Source organism: Python bivittatus, unplaced genomic scaffold (genome assembly GCF_059951505.1).
Source record: "Python bivittatus isolate LINGU-HERP-01145 unplaced genomic scaffold, Pbiv_v1 ctg000850_np1212, whole genome shotgun sequence".
Taxonomy (NCBI): domain Eukaryota; kingdom Metazoa; phylum Chordata; class Lepidosauria; order Squamata; family Pythonidae; genus Python; species Python bivittatus.
In genome coordinates, this window is record NW_028277112.1 from 41,443,625 (window position 1) to 41,463,072 (window position 19,448).

General features: G+C 41.9%; 2 protein-coding genes across 2 annotated transcripts in view; both read right to left on the bottom strand.

Annotated features, from left to right (window-relative positions):
* The window catches only part of PGM5 (phosphoglucomutase 5), a 68,437-nt gene extending 59,742 nt beyond the window's left edge, over window positions 1–8,695 (bottom strand). Inside the window, exon 1 of the mRNA XM_088130222.1 lies at window positions 8,142–8,695. Coding sequence (XP_087986348.1) covers window positions 8,142–8,402 — 261 coding nt within the window. The 5' untranslated portion in view covers window positions 8,403–8,695. The remainder of the gene's footprint in view (window positions 1–8,141) is intronic.
* Window positions 8,696–16,169: 7,474 nt separating this feature from the next.
* LOC112543365 (uncharacterized) lies at window positions 16,170–17,644 on the bottom strand. Its single transcript, XM_025177620.2, has one exon. It carries the CDS (start codon window positions 17,642–17,644, stop codon window positions 16,631–16,633), a length of 1,014 nt encoding a protein of 337 aa, XP_025033388.2. The 3' UTR covers window positions 16,170–16,630.
* Between the last annotated feature and the right edge of the window lie 1,804 nt (window positions 17,645–19,448).

Sequence of the window (19,448 nt, forward strand, 5' to 3'; positions counted from 1 at the left end):
GATGATAGGACACTATGACACCAAGACTCTTTTTGCAACATCACATCACTTTTACTAACAAAATACAGTAGACCCAAGTACAAAGCTGGGGAGGCACTAAATAGTAGAGAGGTTGGCAGATAGGAGAGGCAAAGGATATGGAAAATGCAGCAGAAGCAAGTTCAGCTCTGGAGGGCAGCAAGAAATGCAGTGGAGAGCAGAGCAATAAATAGATATGTGAGAGGAATATTTGGAGATAAGGAGACTATGGGAAGATTGTGTAGGCCATATACTTAATGAAAGGCTGGAACACTTCAACCTTCGGCTGGAATCAGGAAAGTTCTAGTGTATTTCAGATATGTAATAATATACAGAATGAGAATTTTCAAACTGAAAAGGAAGAAGAAACACATACTGTTATCAACCTTTTCTAAGGCCAGTAGGAAAAACTTATTGCCAACCCAAATGGACCCCCCATAATGATAACTGAGCTACTGGCCTTAGATCGCCTGCAGTGCCTTCAGTCTGCCCTGACATCAGCTGAGTCTCCTGATGCACTCTTGGAGAACTATAACTATATAACTATGACCCTTACCCAAGAGCTCTGTCAGCATCTAATCCATAGTAACAGTGCATCCTTGAGGCAACAACAGCACCACTCCAAGCCATGGATTGACAAGGACTGTGTTAATGCCAAAAAAGCTTTTGCTACAACTTACTAGGCTTATGTATCCAATACTACACTGACAGCTGCACAGGACCTCCTCCAGCAGAAGAGATGCTACAAACAACTGCTGGCATGCAAGAAAAAGGAAGCCATGAAAAACAACTGGACATGACTCATTCATGCAGTCAAATCCAATGACTCAGCCTTATTCTGGCATAATACTTCAAGCTCCCAAAGCAATGGTCCATCCATGGTGAACTGTCACTTCCCTCCAGGGGCTTGGGAGGCATACTTTCAGGAACCCTACATGGACACCTCTGTTGACAGTGGACACCCTAGCCGAACTACAGAAAATCTGGCAATGTGGGCCCCAGTGACAGTGACAGAGATCAACAATCTTGTTGCTCAGCTAAGACCAGAGACAGCCCCAGGAGAAGACCTAATCCCTCCAGAGGCCATTAAAAACAACTTGGACTTCTGGGCCCCTACTCTGGCCTCACTCTTTACCTGTGCTGACACCTATGGCCAAGTCCCCAAGGACTGAGAGCTTGCAATCATTGTGCTTGTATATAAAAAAGGACAAAAGGAGGAGCCTGCTAATTATAGACTGATCAGCCTCCTCAACACAATCAGCAATCTCTATGGAAGACACCTACAGTGGAAATTCCAGGACTGGCTGGAACAACAAACATACTTGCAGAGGAGCAAGCTGGCTTTAGGGAAGGCCAATCCACCATTGATCAGTGCTTTGTACTCCAACATCTCATTGAAAAATACACCTCCCACAACACAACCTCCCTCTGTGCTGCTTTCATAGACTTCAAAACAGCTTTTGATTCCATATCCCAAGCTAAATTGTGGGAAAAACTGGAGGCCTTCTTGATTGATCAACAGTTTACTTCATCTAATATGTATGCTACATGAAGGGACCTCTCTCAAAGTAAGATGTACCCCCAGGGCCATCTCACCAGTGTCATTATAAATGAGAAAGGTGTCAAGCAAGGCTGCCCCACTCTTACTCAATTTCTATGTCAACTCCATGGAGGGCCATTTCCACAGCACAAACTTTCACTCTCCAAAACTTGCTGGAAGACACATCTCTGTCCCACTCTATGCAGATGATGCTACAATACTCTCAAGAACACCTACTGGCCTTAAAAGAGCACTGAGACCACTAACACAGTACTGCAAGGAAGACCAGCTAGAAGACAATTATCAGAAAACTAAAATCATGGCATTTGCCAAAAGGCCCAAGAGCCATTCCTGGAGCATAGATGAGCACAAGATTGAGCAGGTCTCCTGCTTCAAATACCTGGGGGTAGTCCTTCATTCTGCCAGCAGTAAGAAAGCCCACGGGGACTACATTGCTGAAAATACACAGAGGAGCTCATTTGCCATTCTTAAATTCCTTAAGACAAGTTGTGGCCACTACATACCTGCACTGCTCAAATTATCTGAAGCCAACCCAATAGCTCAACTTCTTTATGGTGCCCAGCAGGGCCCCTTATCCAATTTTGCACCATTAGAACTTGTACAATCCAAATTTCTAAGATCAGCCTGTCAAGCCCCAAAATGTGTCTCTAATGCCACCCTGAGACTAGAGACAGGTCTCATGAAAGGAGGATAGACTGTGAATGACCATACTCAACTATTGGCTCAGATTATCCTTTTTTCCCCTTGGCCTTACCCTAATAACTATGAGTGATAATCTTCAATCCACATGGAAGCAGGCAGTGGCAACTAAAATCTCATCCATCAGCTCTCCAGGTCTTCTACTCAGCATGGGATATAATCAGGCCAAAGCACTCATTAAACAGCATGTAGCAATCACAGAGCGCCAATTGGATATAGCCAGATCCCCAACCTTTATTGCCAGTGAATCCAACAGGTACTCTGCCTCCCCTATGGCGTACTTAACTAAACTTGAAGTACCTAAACACCAGAGGGCCTTTACTCTGGCACAATGCCATGCCGTCCCCTTAGCTGTCCTTGAAGGCTGATACAGGAAGATCCCTTATCTGGAGAGACAATCCCCCTGTGATTCTGGACCCACAGAAACAACAGAGCATGTGCTTCTCCAGTACCTTTATTACAGGGACATTTGTAGCAGCCTCATCTCATCATTACTGCATAAATACCCAGGGCCCACAGGTCAATTTTACACCTCCCTACTGCTTTCAGATACCAACCTTGCTACAACATATGTTGCCAGGTTCTGTGCAGCAGCGATTAAAATTCATCAGATGATGACCTGTGCCATAAACTAGACTTAATGAGCATATAGTTCATCATACTAGAGTGCTCTGTAATCTGATATGGTCTGCCATATACTAACCTTTATGCTCCCCCACACCCATCTAATGCTCCTACCCCCGTTTTAGATTTGTAGCTGTTTTATATCTTTTAGCTTTTCAAACTTTTTTTTAATAAACTCCAATGTATCTTTTATGCTTTTTAATTGACTGTACCCCACCCTCCTTATGCAGATCTATGACTGTAATAAAGATTTGATTTGAACTAGTGTATTTCAGATATGTAATAATATACAGAATGGAAATTTTCAAACTGGATCAAATGCCTCCCCATCTGGCCAGCCAAGGCCAGAGTGGAAACATTGGCTGAAGTCTTTCTCCATACACAGGGTGAAAACATAATCTAAAATTGAAGGGAGACAACTTCACAATCAGATTACTGATCGTTCCTATTCCCACTAGATCTTCCAGAGATAAATATAGCATTCTGTGCAAAAAGCAATTCCCCATCCTTGTATTCATAGATGCAGGAAAAATTTGGCAAAAAAACCTTGTGAAAAGCTTAACATGCAGTAGAATGCATTAATTGTTTTATCATACTGCTAACTTTACAACTGCTATATAATCAGTTGTTTTATTTAAAAAAAAAAAGTTCATCCCTTGAGAATGTGACTAGTCAAATGTTTTGTACTTCCAAGTATTAGAAGCATTTAAGAGGCAGCCATGAACATGTCAAACTTTCTTCACATGGATCCCTTTAGGTATTAAAATAAGTATCCATTACTTTGGGAATTGCATGATCAGGACAGTGTCCTATATTTTAAAAAAAGTCTGTTGCTAGTTTATGTGCTTTGAACATACTACCTATGGCAGAGATAGAAATTGAAAGACTGGCCATCTGTTGAAGCACCTGAGAAGAGTGTATTTGGCTGGCCAATTTTGCAGAGTATCATGAAGCACAACCTGTTCTTAAACGTTGCTCTACCAGTTTCAACTTTTTAAAAAATCTTAAAACAATAACAAAAATGTATGCATCTTAAACATACTTTTGGTGAACAGAAATCTACAGTACAGCTGTTTTCTTTGTGTGAAGGAACTCTTAGTCATGCAATGCCTTTTTGTAAAAGCATACTCCCAAAAGGGCTATACTTTGTTCTTTTAACAAAATAAAAATGAGCTGAAGAGACTGGGACACATGGGCAAAACATTCTCTACGGCACACTTGACCACAATGCCTAGAGTTTTATAGCTCACAAACTCTATACATTCAAATAATTCATTGTTCTAAATTCTCTGTGTTTTGTCTTAAAAATAAATGGACTTATAGTTTATTTTAAAAAATCTCAACTCTTAAAATGCCTGGACCGTTAATACATGTCAGTGGTATATAAAACTATTTCTATCAGTTTTCAAAGCACTATTATCATCAGAATTCTGTCACATTTATAATTTGAAAAATATAAAACACATACTTAAAATTCTATATGAATTACTTGTTAAGCAAAAGTCGAAGAATTGCTACTTCAACCAACCATAATTGTCATACATTTAAATAAATTAACTTTGATATACACATAGACAAAAAGATTACATCTCAGAATCTGCCAAGTCTTTTGCTTTTGTATTCCTCATACTGTATGTCCTTCATAAGGACCGAGTTCACATCACACTAAGCCATAATGTGGCTTGTTAGTTTTGGCTTGATGTTTTCTGTGACACCATCCATTTTGGTTTCTCAACCAATGTTTATGGCTTACCTTACTGTGTGAAGCTGGTCTACTGTAGTTTATTCAATAAAACACAGTTAAGAAAACTGTTTAATGTGATGTGTGAACCAGCCAATGTTTCCCCATTATAATCAAATGCTGTAGTGCACTGAAACTGAAAGTAAGCTACCTTATAGAAAGTAATACTGTACTGTTAATGCTTCTGGTTCATAACTGTCATTACTGGCAAGTATTCAAATAAGAGGCATGTTTTTAAGATTCTGGATCAAACATGGAATTTTTTTCCCATACAAAACATGTTCTTCAGCTCTTTCCTACATTCCACAAATAAGAACAGATTGTTTCTCTCATTTATATTTTTTCCTCAACAAATTTAACAAGATTAGATTGAAAGAAGAAAGTGTCAGCATTCATGACAAGACATTCAAGAACATGTTGAGCATTTAATTGCCAATTTGAATTCTAAATCATAATTGGCATCTGATAAGGAAATGCTTGTGAAGTCAAGTCACAAGCATGTCAAAATAATAGCACTATATGTTATGTCAAAATAACAGCACTATAACCTCCAGTTATGAGAAAATAATCACAACAGAAATTATTACTGTAGTCTACTGATCTGTCCTCCTGAGGGAAGGTCAAGTTTGCTGTAATACAGAGAAGAAGGAGGTGGTTAGATTTGTTTTAATGTCAACAATTTGGAGTATTTAACCTGGGGGCTCCAAAATGCATAGCAAAGAAAATATTAAAGTGCTGATACTGTACAGTATGGACAAAATATCCAAGTAATGGAATGGGACAAAGAAAGAATCTACTGGATCAAGTATATGCTGTGTAGGTCATCAGTTATATTCTGGGCTAGCTGAAATAATTTCCAGGAACTATTCCAAACACACCTCACAGGGCTCTTCCTCACTGCTGAGTTAAAATGCTCTCCAGCAGTTCTTTAGTCAGCAAAACAATATATCTGCACAATGTCTGCTGCCCCCATTGAGGATCCCTATTATGCTGTAATAACATAGTCACTGAATTGCACTGTCCTTACTGATTATGAACCAAGTTAATGAAAGAGCCTGGTGGAGTCTCCTTCCTCCAAGTGTTACCTGTGGGCCATCAATCACTCTCCCTAAGTGGGGTGGAGTGAATATAGACAGTTGCTTAGACCAGTGGGTTCCAACTCTTCTGTGCAACACAGGATTTGTTCTCTATTTATGAGGAACCCATGCAAGACCTGACAAGTCCTATGCAAAGCACCAGTCAGGCACTACACAAGTAGATATCTCTGCAGCCCATGCCAAATTGGCCATGGAGGACCAAGCCCAGGAACCAGCCAGAAAGGGGCATAAATAGCAACTTAAAGTGGCAAAAAATAACTGGGGAGATACCAACTCCTGACCACATCAGCAACCAAATGGTCAGTGAAGGGTAACAGACTTTATCCATTAAAATTATGTCAGGATAAAAAACAAGACACACTCTAAAACTGAAAGAGCTAAGGTTGACTTTAAGTTGTCTCAGGTAGGAGTTGGGAATGAGGCTGGCAGTGAAAAATTAACATAAAGACATGGCAGAAAAACAAATTACCAAGCCATGTTTGTGCCATAATCAGGAGCAAAAGAGGAAGAGACATCATGATCTGCCTTCCCAACTCAACTGATAAACTCAGAGTCCTATAGGTAAGACCAGCCTAGCCTTGGTCATCTTGCTAGCTAGCTAGCAGTTCGTTTGATCTTTCTTATTCTCTCTTTTAAACTCCTTAATCTCCTACTTGTGCCTTGCTCTTTACAATCACCAGCTTCAGTTTATGTCTATCCAAGGTTATGTCTGGTTCATATGGGCTATTCTGTAAGCATAAACTTTTTTTTGTAACTTTGAAAGTGAGCAATCCACTGAGGTGCCATGAGGTGAATTATCAAATTCAGTTTCTCATTATCAGTAGAACATACATATGCTGGGCACTCCTCTTTAGATTATCTCTCTCTTTGTTAAGAGCATAAAAAGGACCATGTCAAACTACTATAGTAAATGTATGAAAGATATTTGCAGAGGATTTGGCTCAATGTTCTAATTTCCTTCCAAAGCAGATTTCTCTCCAGTACTTTCCCACAGCAAATCTACTATTGTCTCTTCAGAGGGAGATTCCTTATTCTCTGAAAGCCAAGCAGAAGGTCAGGCAGATGTCACTGTCTCAGAGGCATACTGTATGGCCTTCAAAAATACAATAATGTGAGAAATATAGCTTGGCTATTAAACATATCCCTGACATATTGAAATTGTTATGGCTTTTAAACTTGTAAACTGGCCTTAATGATGTCTAAGTGCGCATATTTCTTTCTGAATAGATTTACTGGCATGATGGAAGTACTTTTAAACTAAAGGAATGTGGTTAACCATGTTTGGTAAACTGTAAACTTTCACCTTGCAGATTTTAAATGCATCTTCCTCTATGAAATTATGAGAATATAAATAAATTACATGAGTAATTACTGGCTGAATTCATACAATGCACTTACATGTAATTCACTGAAACATACTCTGCTTAGTTAACATAATTTCCTGGCTTCACATAACATACTAACTCAGCCTACAACTAACCGTACAGGCTGAGTTTGTACAATATGCTAAGCTAAACTGGTTTTGATTGGTTTGTACTGTAGTTCATTATGTCATGAGAAAGCAGCAACAGAGCTGAAAGCAAGCGATATGCAAACTACATGATCAGACAGATTCAGTGAATCAATATAACAAAAACAGTGGAACACCGGATTAGAGGGGGAAAAGTAGGCAAAGACCTTGGAACAATTTGATAGACTATGGTGGATGGCAAGAGACGACAGTGAAAAACCACTGCATTTTTTCCATACAGTATTGGAGTAAATATGTCAGAGACTCAAGATATAACACAGAGAAACTTAGTGAGCCTCCAAAATTGAGCCTCCAAAATCTACGCTACCAATAGCTGTTCTCTAATGTTGACAGCAAACCAGTCAGTACAACACCAAGTCTTGTAGCACACTTTCATCATTACAACAATCAGGAACTCACACAGATGTGGCAACAAAGGGCAGGCTAGCAAACAGCTCCACAGAGGAAGGTAGAATGGGAAGTTATACAAATGAATTGAATGGAGGCCACAGATAACAGAAGGATAGGATGTGACAGAATATATATCATATATGTGTATGATAGGATGTGATAGAATAAATCATGGACTGCATAATGGATCCATAGGATAATGGAAACTTGAAGATGTAAAACAATTCATAAGATCAGCTGGACCCAACAACATCCACCTACCATGATCGTATCATGTCTGCAACTTAATCCAGAACATTTACAATCTCGTTTTGAAGTCACAATTCCCTAAAATGGATTAGAAAGACGGACTGCCCTATCATCATGACCATGATCATCACCACGAACTAGAACTGTGGATAAGTAATTCCCCTATTAACCCGCTCCAAAAGTTCGTCTTCAACGGAGCTCCGGAGGAGCGCAGGGAGGTGCCGCCCTTACCCCGTTAGCTGCCGCCATCTGCACCACCACCTCGATGGCCGTCCTGCTGAAGTACCTGCCGTCGCTGCCCACCACCATGGTGCAGCCCTGGCGGTCGCGCAAGTCGACAGAGGAGAGCACGCTCTGCACGAAGTTGGGCAGGTAGTTGCGCTGGCCCTCGAAGACCGCGGTGGGCCTTCTCAGCCCTCCGCCGCCCGTCGGCTTCTGGTCCTCGTACGGGACCGTCTGCACCGTGAGCACCGGGATCGGGCTCCCCTCCATAGCGCTGCGGCAGCGGCCTCTCGCTGGGCAGCACTGTCCGCCTGCGCCCCCGGCTTGGAGCTTCCTTTAGTCCGCGCGGCGATGCTTCTGCCCCGGGCGCTCCCCTCGGGAGAAGGACGAGATCCCAGCGCCGCCCCGCCCTGCGCAGCCACCCCACCGCGCCTCTTTCCCGCCTTAATCCTTTTTATGCCTCGGCGTCCTATAGCTGTCCAGGATCCCAAGGGAAAGTTCGCCTCGGGAAGCGAAGGGCGGGCTTCTTTCCGCCTGGGGCCCTCCAGCCGCCCTGCCCGCCCGCCCGCCCGCCCGCCCGCTCGCCCGCTCGCCCGCTCGCCCGCTCGCTCGCTCTGCAATGTTCTCCTGAACAAGTCAGCTGCCCTTTTCGAACAAGGACACGAGGGGGCTGCCAAAGCCTGTTCGCAGGCGGCAGCCTCGGCCAGTAATAACCCTGGAAAGCGAAGCTGAGAATTGTTGTCCGCTGCCAGAGATGTAACTAGAGGCTGGGGCGCCTCTCTCTGTGTGAAACACATTTGTTCCAGAGGATCACATACTGTCAGCCCTCCAGCTTTCTATTTTGTACAAAGCCGCCCAACCCTTTATAGATCAGCTTAGCGTGCTTCTCGCCTTGCTCATTGGAAATGCTCTTTGGATAACCTAAAAGAGAGCTCTGGGCTGGAAGCGCAAGGGGGGTTTGCCCATACACCCACATGATCCTAGGCTGAAAACATTAGCCCACCCTTCTGTTAGGACAATGGGATCAAACAGGATGAAAGGCTATGTATTTTCAAGCATATACATGACACAGCAGCAATGACGGTGCAGCCTTCCACATTTGAGTTCGTTTTGTAACTTGGATCTGGTTTATTCGGGGGGTTTTTCCCTTTCTTTCGGCCTTGATATCAGGTTGCTTTTCAAGTCAGCATTTTTGAAATACTGTAAATACAAGGTCAGGCTTTTCTTTTTATAATAGGTGGCTTGTATGTATTAACTTAGAAAACAAACTCTCCCCCAAATGGTAATTAATTAATTAATTAATGTAAACATATCTGCTTTGTTCTTCAGCCAAATAAAGTTCCTAAAATGGCTCTTTAAAATCAGTAATTGTATAGGCCCCACCCTCAGGTTTGCACTCTGTAAGACACATGGAAAGGAAATGAGAGGGAGGTGGAAGAAAAAAGCTAGGCAATGTTGATGCATGTAAACATACTTAGTTATCATTAAACTGAATTAAGGTTTGTGCTGCATCTCTTGTCTCTATGTGTTGTCCTCTTCTTTACTGTCCTGTTTTTTTTTCTTCCTAGTTGTTGTTTCTGTTCTTTTAGCTTTCTTTTTATGAATTTGTTTCTTCTCTCTTCTCTGGGCCAGAAATCCAGCCAAGGAAAGAAAAAACATCATTGGTAGTTAAATGGAAGCCATTCCCGAATGGCTTATTTCAGAAGAAGGAGTCACTTCTTTCCCTTTCCCCTTTCAGATTAAAGCCTAGGGCTCCATCCAGCAGTTCAACAGGATTGTACTACATTATTATCATATTTCCAAGCCCTTAACAAGGGCTTTTTTTATGCCAGGCAGGCTGCCCAGACTAAAGCCCAAAATTGGGATAGTCCTGGTTAAACTAGAACATATGCTAAGCTTAACACAATTTACCATCTAAAGAGCAGTAAGACCATTAAGTTCAGAATCTAAAGTTACCCAATAAATAATGCTACTGTTTCCTCACTGGGCTATTTTGGGGATCTGTTTGGATCTGTTACTCTGTCTGTTGATGCCAGAGATAGTTGGGGACAAGGCTGCCTGGAATGATCACTGTATCATAGAACAGAAGAGAATATGGAAGAAAAGGTGCACCACAATAAGAACACACTGACATAAGAACAATTCCTTTTCTCATCACGCTAAGGAAGGAAGGATTAAGCACATTGTTCTATGTATGTTCCTAAAAAGTATTGCTCTTGTATGTTTAAACAGGATAGACTTATACCTCAGGAATTCTAACCAGCAAGTGTTAGTCAGGCAGCTGTTGATTGTAGACACTGCAGGAAGGAATTCACTGGGTTCACTCCGTATAAAGTCACAGGCTGAGGCAGTATTTGCACACCATGCTTACCCATGGTTAACTTCATCATGATTTACTCAACCGAGTTTCATATTATATGCTAGTTTGTGGTTCAGGGAGTAGTTTGTATACAGTCATGATGAACTATGTGTTTGGTAAGATGTCTGTTAGGAACATGGGTGTCCCCAAGGGGAACAAATGATGAAAAGTGTATTGTGATGTCACCACACAACCTATTCCTTTTGTATATATGCATGTTTTGTATGCACATATGTAAGAGATGAACATGTGTTATGACTTTGTGATATATATTTAATCATTCTGATGAAACCTCCAGACTCAGTGGATGCCTCCGATTATGAGAAGGGGAAGGGGGTGCTAAGGACCCTTAAAAAGTTGTGTCCTGACTTGAGCAATATAGAACAGTTTGAAACTTTTAACTAAAATCTTGTTAGCCAAGAAATAGGAGTTAATTGCAGTTTGCTTAACAGCCTTGTTTAGCTGAAATATTTGGTCTTAAACTTAATCTACAACACTATGCTTAGTCCTCATTTAGCGACCACAATTGGGACTGGCAACTCAGTTGTTAAGTGAAGTGGTTGCTAAGTGAAACTGCAACCAATCCTGTAAAGGTCTGTAAAGCAAAGGAAATCTTATTTCAGCTTTCCTTTGCTTTACAGACTTTTACAGTATTACTTTTTCATCAAGGTCGTAACTGCAAATAGTTGCTAAATGAGGCAGTCAGTAAACAAGGATTACCAGTATTTGCTTGGAGGAAAATACCAAATGGAACTTACAAGTAAGTATTACATATACTGATTCCACATGAGCTTGTATTCCTTCCTTTGCTTAAGATATTAATATCCTGCCTTTGAACATTTTCTCAGGTCAGATTACCACAATAATAAAACAACATTTTAAAGCATCAGTAAAAAAGCATACAAATGAAGCCCTGGAGATAAAACTGGCAGTTAAACATCTCTGGAAAAATGTATAAAAATGACACCAAAATAATTTCAGACAACCAGCTTTTGGAACCAGGAGACTGCTACTAGAAAGCCCTTATGTCATGCCTTGCCATACATGTGATGACACGACGTGAAGAAACTGTGAGACAGCTTCAGTGAATGGGTAACGTCTTTTGGAGACCAGCAATTCATCACTCTTAAACAAGCCATGAAATGGTTTAAGCACCAGCACTAAATCCCGCAAAGGGTGGGGCAGAGCAGTTCCATGTCTGTAATATAAATCTTGCATACTGGAAGAAACTCTGAAACAAATTCTAGGATGTATGGTCAGTTCATATGATGCTCTGGAATCACCACAGTGCATAAATCAGACATTTGGAAACTATCAGGTTGCTCAGTTCCTACTCTTGGCAGGTTTACCAAACGCTTTTAGTTTAAACTTACTTTTCATGATATTTATGCAAGCAGGGATAGACAACAAAATGTGTGTATTTTCTTCCCTTGAAAAGGGTTTTGTTGTCCAAAAACCTAATTATTCTGAAACAAGCTTTGGAAAACTATTTGGGATTTACAAAGAGGCAAATAAAATTTCTGGAATAAGAGAAATGCTTTCTTTTTTCCTTTCACCATGCAAGAAGAAAAGGCTTGTAATCTCAGACTGCACATTCACCCACTCCCAGTTTTCTATTTAAACCAAAGGTAAATAATTCCTGTGGACAAAAAAGTGTTAAATGATAACCTATTATAGCATCTGCCAGATTTCCTACCCCACTGATGAGACAGTCAAAAAATGATAAAATGGCAAGAAATGATAAGGAATTACAAGAAATTATAAAGTAAGAAATTATTTTAATTTAGCTGCCACCGGGAGCTGTTGATCCTTAGTGATCACATGTCAGTAATGAAGGTTCCCCGGATTTCTAGCACATGCAGAGTGCTCTGGGACCTCTTTGGATCACATTGCATCCAGACTTGATTAAACATCAGAGGATTCTAGGATTTAAGTGGCTGAGATGTGGATTGGTCGCAGCCATTACTATGAATGGGTGACCTATCTTAACAGGATAGATTAAAGCAGTGTTTCTCGATCTTGGGAACTTTAAGATGTGTGGACTTCAACTCCCAGAATTCCCTAGCCAGCTAGCTGGGGAATTCTGGGAGTTGAAGTCCACACATCTTAAAGTTCCCAAGATTGAGAAACACTGGATTAGAGGGTGGGTCTGAAGGAACATGCAAATTAAAAGGCATTGGCTGTTTCCTGGACACATAATACTTACAGTATTAACATTGGGTGCCCAGAACTGGACAGAATATTCTAGGCGTGGTGTGACCAACTCAGAATAAACGTATTATGACTTCTCTTGATACTATAAATGTAAATGTTGTTTCTGATTCTGTATAAACTCCAGTTGTCTCCCATTTACTTTACTGTTAAGTGCCAACTCTGGCTCCAGTTGGCCCTTGCTTTCTCAAGCATTGGGGTAGACTAATCTTGGGAAATTGTTCTCTTAAGGCACTACTAGCACTTTGGAGGGCCAGCTGCCTGATGAAGGGAGGGCAGAGCGGGTAGCCTGACAAATCAAATTTTGCTCAGGGGTGGAGACTTCTGACTCCTAGATTAGAAGGATCATATGCTGCCCAATTGAGATGGGAGGATCTTCAGAAATGATAAAGTAAAATCATCTTCAGCAATGGTTGTTTTCTCTCATCAGTCAACTGAATATTTTTAAAGACTAGCCAGAGTAGAAATATGGATGCCATTCAATAAGGCCTGTTTTTCAGTCTAACTATATATGTAACTTATATTTTAACAATGATAGCATTGTCTTTGTACTGGGGCGAAAGTATGTTTTTGTGAACAGAATTCTGTAAAGGTTATCTAATTATAGCGAGTAGGAAAATCAAGTGAAGGTCTACTAAAATAAGCTTATTAACTACCAGTAGATCACAGATCATAGTTTGATACCTTTAACCTTAGTTAAAATAAATTTGAATAGTTTCTTTTAAAGTTATCATGACTTACTTCTTTTTTTTCCATAAAAATAATTATGCAACAAATTATAAGATGCTTTTCGGGCAAAGCCTGCAAAAATTGTAGCAAGTATTCCAGATAAAACTCATAACGTTATCCTCACTATTGCATGCCCTCTTTCTCTCCTTCCCTCCCCTTAAACACCATGCTGACTACTAGCACCTGGGCAGCACTTTTGGAAAATAATTCAGTTCTTCCTCTTAAAGAAGCCCAGAATAGTTTAGAAAATAATATATTAAAAATCTTAAATAAACCATCCACAATAATGCCACCAGCCCTAAAATACAGTAATAAAAAAAATCAAAATCAGGTTTATTTAAAAGTTTGACGAGTAAGCAAAAATATTTATTCTGATAAGAGAAATCCAAAACAGATGCTTGATGACTTTAAAGTTTTAAAATATATTTGAGAAAGTGGTTGAATAGCGCCACCTGGAGTGAAAAGTCTCAATTTTATACCACATACCTTCAAGATGCACTTTAACTGGAATACTATGGTGGAACTGTACAGTTATAAGAATATAACTTGTGGTAATTTTGAAAAGTTTTTTGTTAGCATAAATTCAGGAGCAGTTTTCTCCCTTGTTAATAAAACATATGTCCTTTAATTGGTTGCAAACAACTCTTGTAGTATCTATAGGAAGTAAGTCACATGTATATGTGTGGGTGTGTACATAATTAGATAGACAGATTTCATTTTCAGCCCAAGTCAATCCACTGCAGGATGAAGCCCTCTTCAGCTGATTTACGACAGCTTTAACATGCCTCATCATTTCTAGTTAACACATTGCGTGAGTTACCTTCTGTGTTGATGTATGGCTGTGAAGCTTGATGTTAACTGTAAAAGCAGTACAATAGTTGAAAGTTACAGAAAGAAGCATGGAGCTGCAAATGCTTAACATAATGCAATCTGACAAGAAAAGAAACTCAGGTTATTTATATCTATCTATGATCAGATGAAATCATTCCACTGCAGGGTGAAGGCCTCTTTATTGAAGGTTATGGACTGTAAACCTTGCTGGTCCAGTGTGGGATAGCAGATAGGAGCTTTCTGATTTCCCAGTCAAGAGTTGAAAGATAGTGATTGGCTCAAAGGCACACTTAACCAGCTTCTATGCCTAAGGAAAGATACCTTTATCACTACACCATACCAGAGATGGAAACAGAGAGAGAGAGAGAGATGAATGCCTTACCAGGATGTAGTGGCACAAGAATGGACTTGTCTGGGCTCAGAAGCTAAGCAGAATTGGGTCTGGCTAGTACTGTGGTGGGAGACCATTTGATTCTTTCCATGTAGTCACTAGGTTTACTCAAGAAGAGAATGAGAGCAAATTTTACACATTCGTGTAGCAAGTTGAGACTAAAAACTATTTTTTTAATTCTCCCCACATTGAAAAAAAAATCCTACATATATACTGACCCACAAAGAACACATGAAAATTTAACATGGCTCCTTCTCTCATCTGCTACTTTATTACAAATAGGGAATTTTTGTAAGAGCAGAACATTAAAAATATAACTTTCTAAATTTCACACAAAAAAGGGCTAAGTATGATTCTGTATAATATGTAGTTTGTCTTTACATGAGTTTCAAGGAGGTAATAGCAGATTGTTTTGGTAAGATCCAGATCTCCCAGGTTCATATATAAAACACAGGATGGAGATAGATTAATTAAAAAAGCAAGCAGATGACATGGGATGCTAAATTCTCCATCTACCCCAGGAGATGAGCTGGATTAGTGGCACCTACCTACAATCTTCATCTTACTTCCCTGCAGTCTGCTCCCCATGATTTTTTTTCCTTATTGAAGAAAAATTCATCCCAAAGTATTATGTTGTCTGATGCAAATAATAAAATGGGGTCCATTCCAGGAATAGAAATTGATTGCATTGATAGCTGACCCTTGAAATTTTGCAGTGGGATATATTACTGTACTAATTTAAGCAGGCTAATTTTGGAGGCACAGTACAGATTGCATGATGGATACTGATCTATCCTCCAAGAAAGGTGATCTGTTCACCTGAGAAATATATTTGACTCCTATGCAACAGGCAATCAATTCATACCACTCTAATTGTTTACTAGTCCAAAATAAGTTTTGATGCTTTATAGCAAGAATAAACTAAGGGATGGGAGATGTATATAAAGTAGAAATGCAAATGGAGATCCTTTCAGTTCAAAACTGATGATAGTTGCTGAGAAGTATGAGGAATGTTGAAAAAGTAGTTGAAAGCAGAATGTAAAGAATAGTAAAAAGTTATGATTTTTATCTGCTCTAAACAATCTGTTGATGTTTGACAATCACATCTAATGGAAGATTCTCTGGACATCTAGTCTCTTCATGGAGCTCTGGAACTCTTTGGATCAATCCAGGGGATTTTAGGATTTTTATAGGTGTAATATGAGTGATTACAATCCTTAAGAATACAGCAATATATGGTAGGCATGGGAGGACAGATGAAAAGGGCCAGAGTAATACTGTATCCAGTATAACCCACAATATTTGGGGCAGAACAAAAGGGGAAGGGCTTGGAGCTTAGAGTGTTCAGCTGAGCTGGAAGGAAACACAAATGCACACAAGGAGCTATACGGAGCTAAATGCACAACCTGGGAACCAAAGCGCCCTCATGCTGCTCTTAAAATGGGATTTCTTTATCCATTCCACAGCTTCATCTGAGTCATCTATTCCTGTTTTCATTTATATAAAATGTTGATAACCAATTAAGCAATCCATTGGCATGAATTCAGCTCCAATCCAATTCTGAGTAGAAATCAGAGGGATAGGCTGTCAATTTTTTATTTTTTTTTTGAGGTTCAGTCACATTTCACTTCAATGCTGCATTACTGTGAATCCTTAGGTCATAGGGCACAGGTACTTAGGTAGACTTTGCTCGGTTGCTGCCTGCAAACGTCAAGAAGCATGAAATTCCCTTTATATAGTGTGTTGTGCTTTACCACACCACTTCAGGAGGGGACTAAGACACCCTCATCAGCGTGGGTGCGAAAGAGGGAGACGGGGAGGGTGATATTCACAATTTAGGAAGAAGCGTCTCCAGTTTTCGCGGCAGGGCGTGCTAAAGCAGAGCAATCAGAAGGTCAAATTAAAGATCCGACGCGTTCCTGAAACCGCCGACCAGAAGCAATTTGCAAAGTCCAGGGAGAGAACGGGCGCAGGGATCTAGAAGGCAGGAGACAGGCTTTCTACGCCGAGGATCAAGTCTGGGTGACCCGCGAGCAATGCTGCGGGACTCTGACCGGTGCCGGAGCCCAGCAAGGTCCTCCACGAGGTGACGAGGCGCTCAGGGTGGGACAGCAGAGCCGGGCTGCGACTACACGTGGCCGCGGGCGAAGGCGGGATCCAAGCGCTCAACTGCACGACTGCAGGCGCCGTCCTCGGGCCCGTCATGATGCTCTCGATGCTGAAGGAGCACCTGCGACTGCCGCCGCCCTGCAGGCCGATCTCTGCCCGAGGCCGCATTTCTTCCTTCCCGGGACGCTGGTCCCCCTTCCCCGCTTGCAAAGACCACCGTGCCGCCCCCTGTTTTCTTTCCGGCAGCGGCGAGGCGCAGGCGGGCAGGGACCCGACCGCCGGAGGAAGCAGGGGACAGGGTGGAGGCGGGAAGAGCAGGATCCCGGCGGCCGAGGGCGCGGGCGGCGCGGGCCGCTTGAAGCGCTTCCTGCGCCGGAGGAAGCTGCCGTTGTGGAACATGTCCTGCGAGGCCGGGTGGAGGCGCCAGTAGTGGCCTTTGCCCGGGCTGCCGGGCTCGCGGGGCACCTTGACGAAGCAGTCGTTGAGCGAGAGGTTGTGGCGGATGGAGTTCTGCCAGGCGGGGAAGCGCTCGCGGTAGTACGCGAAGCGCCCGCGGATGAAGGCGCAGATTCCGCTCAGCGGTAGCTGCTGCTGCGGGCTCTGCAAGATAGCCATGGTGATCAGCGCGATGTACGAATACGGGGGCTTGGCCAGCCCCTCGGTGGCCGGCACCGCTGCCGCCGCGCCGGGAGCCTGTCTCCCAGCTGCTCCCGTGGCCTGGCTGCTCCCGGCGGCGCGGCTCCCGGGCTCCTTGGGACGGGGCCGGCGTCCCCGGTCGCTCTCACCCAAGATGTCGACGTCTTCCTCTTCGTGGCTTTCTTCTTCATCTGAACTCTGGCCTCGAAGATGGTCCCAAACTGCTTCCTCGCCGGACGGGCTCATATGAAGGAAAAATCAATCCAGCCCCGAAGGGGGAGGGCGAGGCGGACCTGCAGTCGGCGCGGATCCCAAATGACCCAGCTTTGAGGCTGTTGGGTCTTTTATTGCCCCCTTACCCCCTCCTCGTCGCCTGAAGGGGGAGGGTCTCCCTTTCCATTGGCATACCCCAATCACTACGGGAAGAGGGGGGAAGACGCATCAGAAGGGACCGGAGCCCCGTCTGCCTCTGACAGGAATGTCAAACGCTCGTTTTTAACTCTGTAAATGAGGAATTGACCCCGATCGGCGGTTGGGAACAGAGCTCGAGCAAGATTAAGGGACGGATTGCAGACCCCTTATCCCAAAGGTGAACTCAGAGGTCCTGTCCGGGTGCCCTCTGTGGGTGGGATCTTAAGATGGGCAACGCGTGGCTCTCCAGACGATGCATCCTAGTCCATCAACCCTTGTTGACACCGCTAATGGTGAGTGGCGGCAGCTGTGATCCAGAGAACATAATCCAACCAGCCCGTTGGACGGTTGAAATAAAAAGAGCTGGAATATTTTTATGGAAGAAGTAGGAGCTCTCTTAAAACAAATTCTTGGGCTCAGAATTCTCATAGGTTGTTTCCCTCCCCCCTCCATATTTTGGTAAATGAATATTGGCTGAAACAACGCGCGCCCATAGAGGTGCCCCTCCCTGTTCGTAAGCCTATCGTATCTGGCTAGTGGCTTACAGTCCCGAAATCAGAGAGTATTCTGGAGAAGATCCTGCAGGCAAGGGGAAAATAAAAGACTAAAAAACTAAAAGAAAATAGGGCTTATTCCTGAGGTGGGAAAATAAACTGGGGAAGTATTTCGGGTTATACAAGGTGGGGAGTGGGAACAAATGATGGTCGAAAAAACAAACTTGCTGTTTTTAGTAGTGTGGTTTTTTTCTTTTCAAATCATGGGAGTGACAGCACTTTACAGATACGGATGAGGAAGCCGCTTCTAATTTTAAAAAGTAAATTAGTGAAAAAACCCTTATCCGCAGTCAAAAAACAAGCACAAAAATTAAAATACTTGTTGATTGCCTATCCAGTCAATGATATAATAGGTACATTTGGTACGACACAGCTAAATTCAAGAGAGCCCTATTTATGCGTGCCAGGAAAAACATAATTATCCACCAATGAGTTTTGTCCCCAAACTCTAAAATAGTAAGGGGGTGTGACAAGAAAACTTGATGCAGAATATATAAGAAAATCTCTTGCTGAGTGATTTGCTAACTTTACTCCAGGAACTGACGCATCTGAGCCCTGTTGTTTTTTCATTGTAAATTCTGCCACGTGCTTTTAATTTGTGTTTAAAAATAAGTAAGGAAAAAATTCTTCCTATCCATATTTAGAACTAAGTTACCCTGCATAACAGTGGATTGATTACAAAGCCTGCAGTGTGTGATACTGATTGTTTACGAAGTTATTTAAATAAAAATAGTTCTTTACGTGCACCTGTTAATCAGCATTAAACTAAATGAAACAAGTTTGTTTATAAGATGCCACTGCACTTCACTGTAAAAGTAATAGTAGGCTGCCACTGAGCGCTCTATGTATTTTTCTGTTTAGAGTTTCTTATCCCAGCAACAAGACATCATCTCTCTTTTAGCATCACTTAGATACATTTGTTGTTGAACACATTTATCTTTCAGAATAATCTTTCCAATGTTAGTCTACTGCTCATTGAGATATACTGTTGAACATTTGGTTTCAGTCCATAGCTCATTCAACTATAATACTATACTGAATTACAAAATTCACTAAAGTTACTTAAAGCTTTATAGAAACAGCAG

Bases quoted from the DNA above. Each gene is read 5' to 3' on its own strand.
- LOC112543365 (XM_025177620.2), bottom strand. From the start codon at position 17,644: ATGAGCCCGTCCGGCGAGGAAGCAGTTTGGGACCATCTTCGAGGCCAG.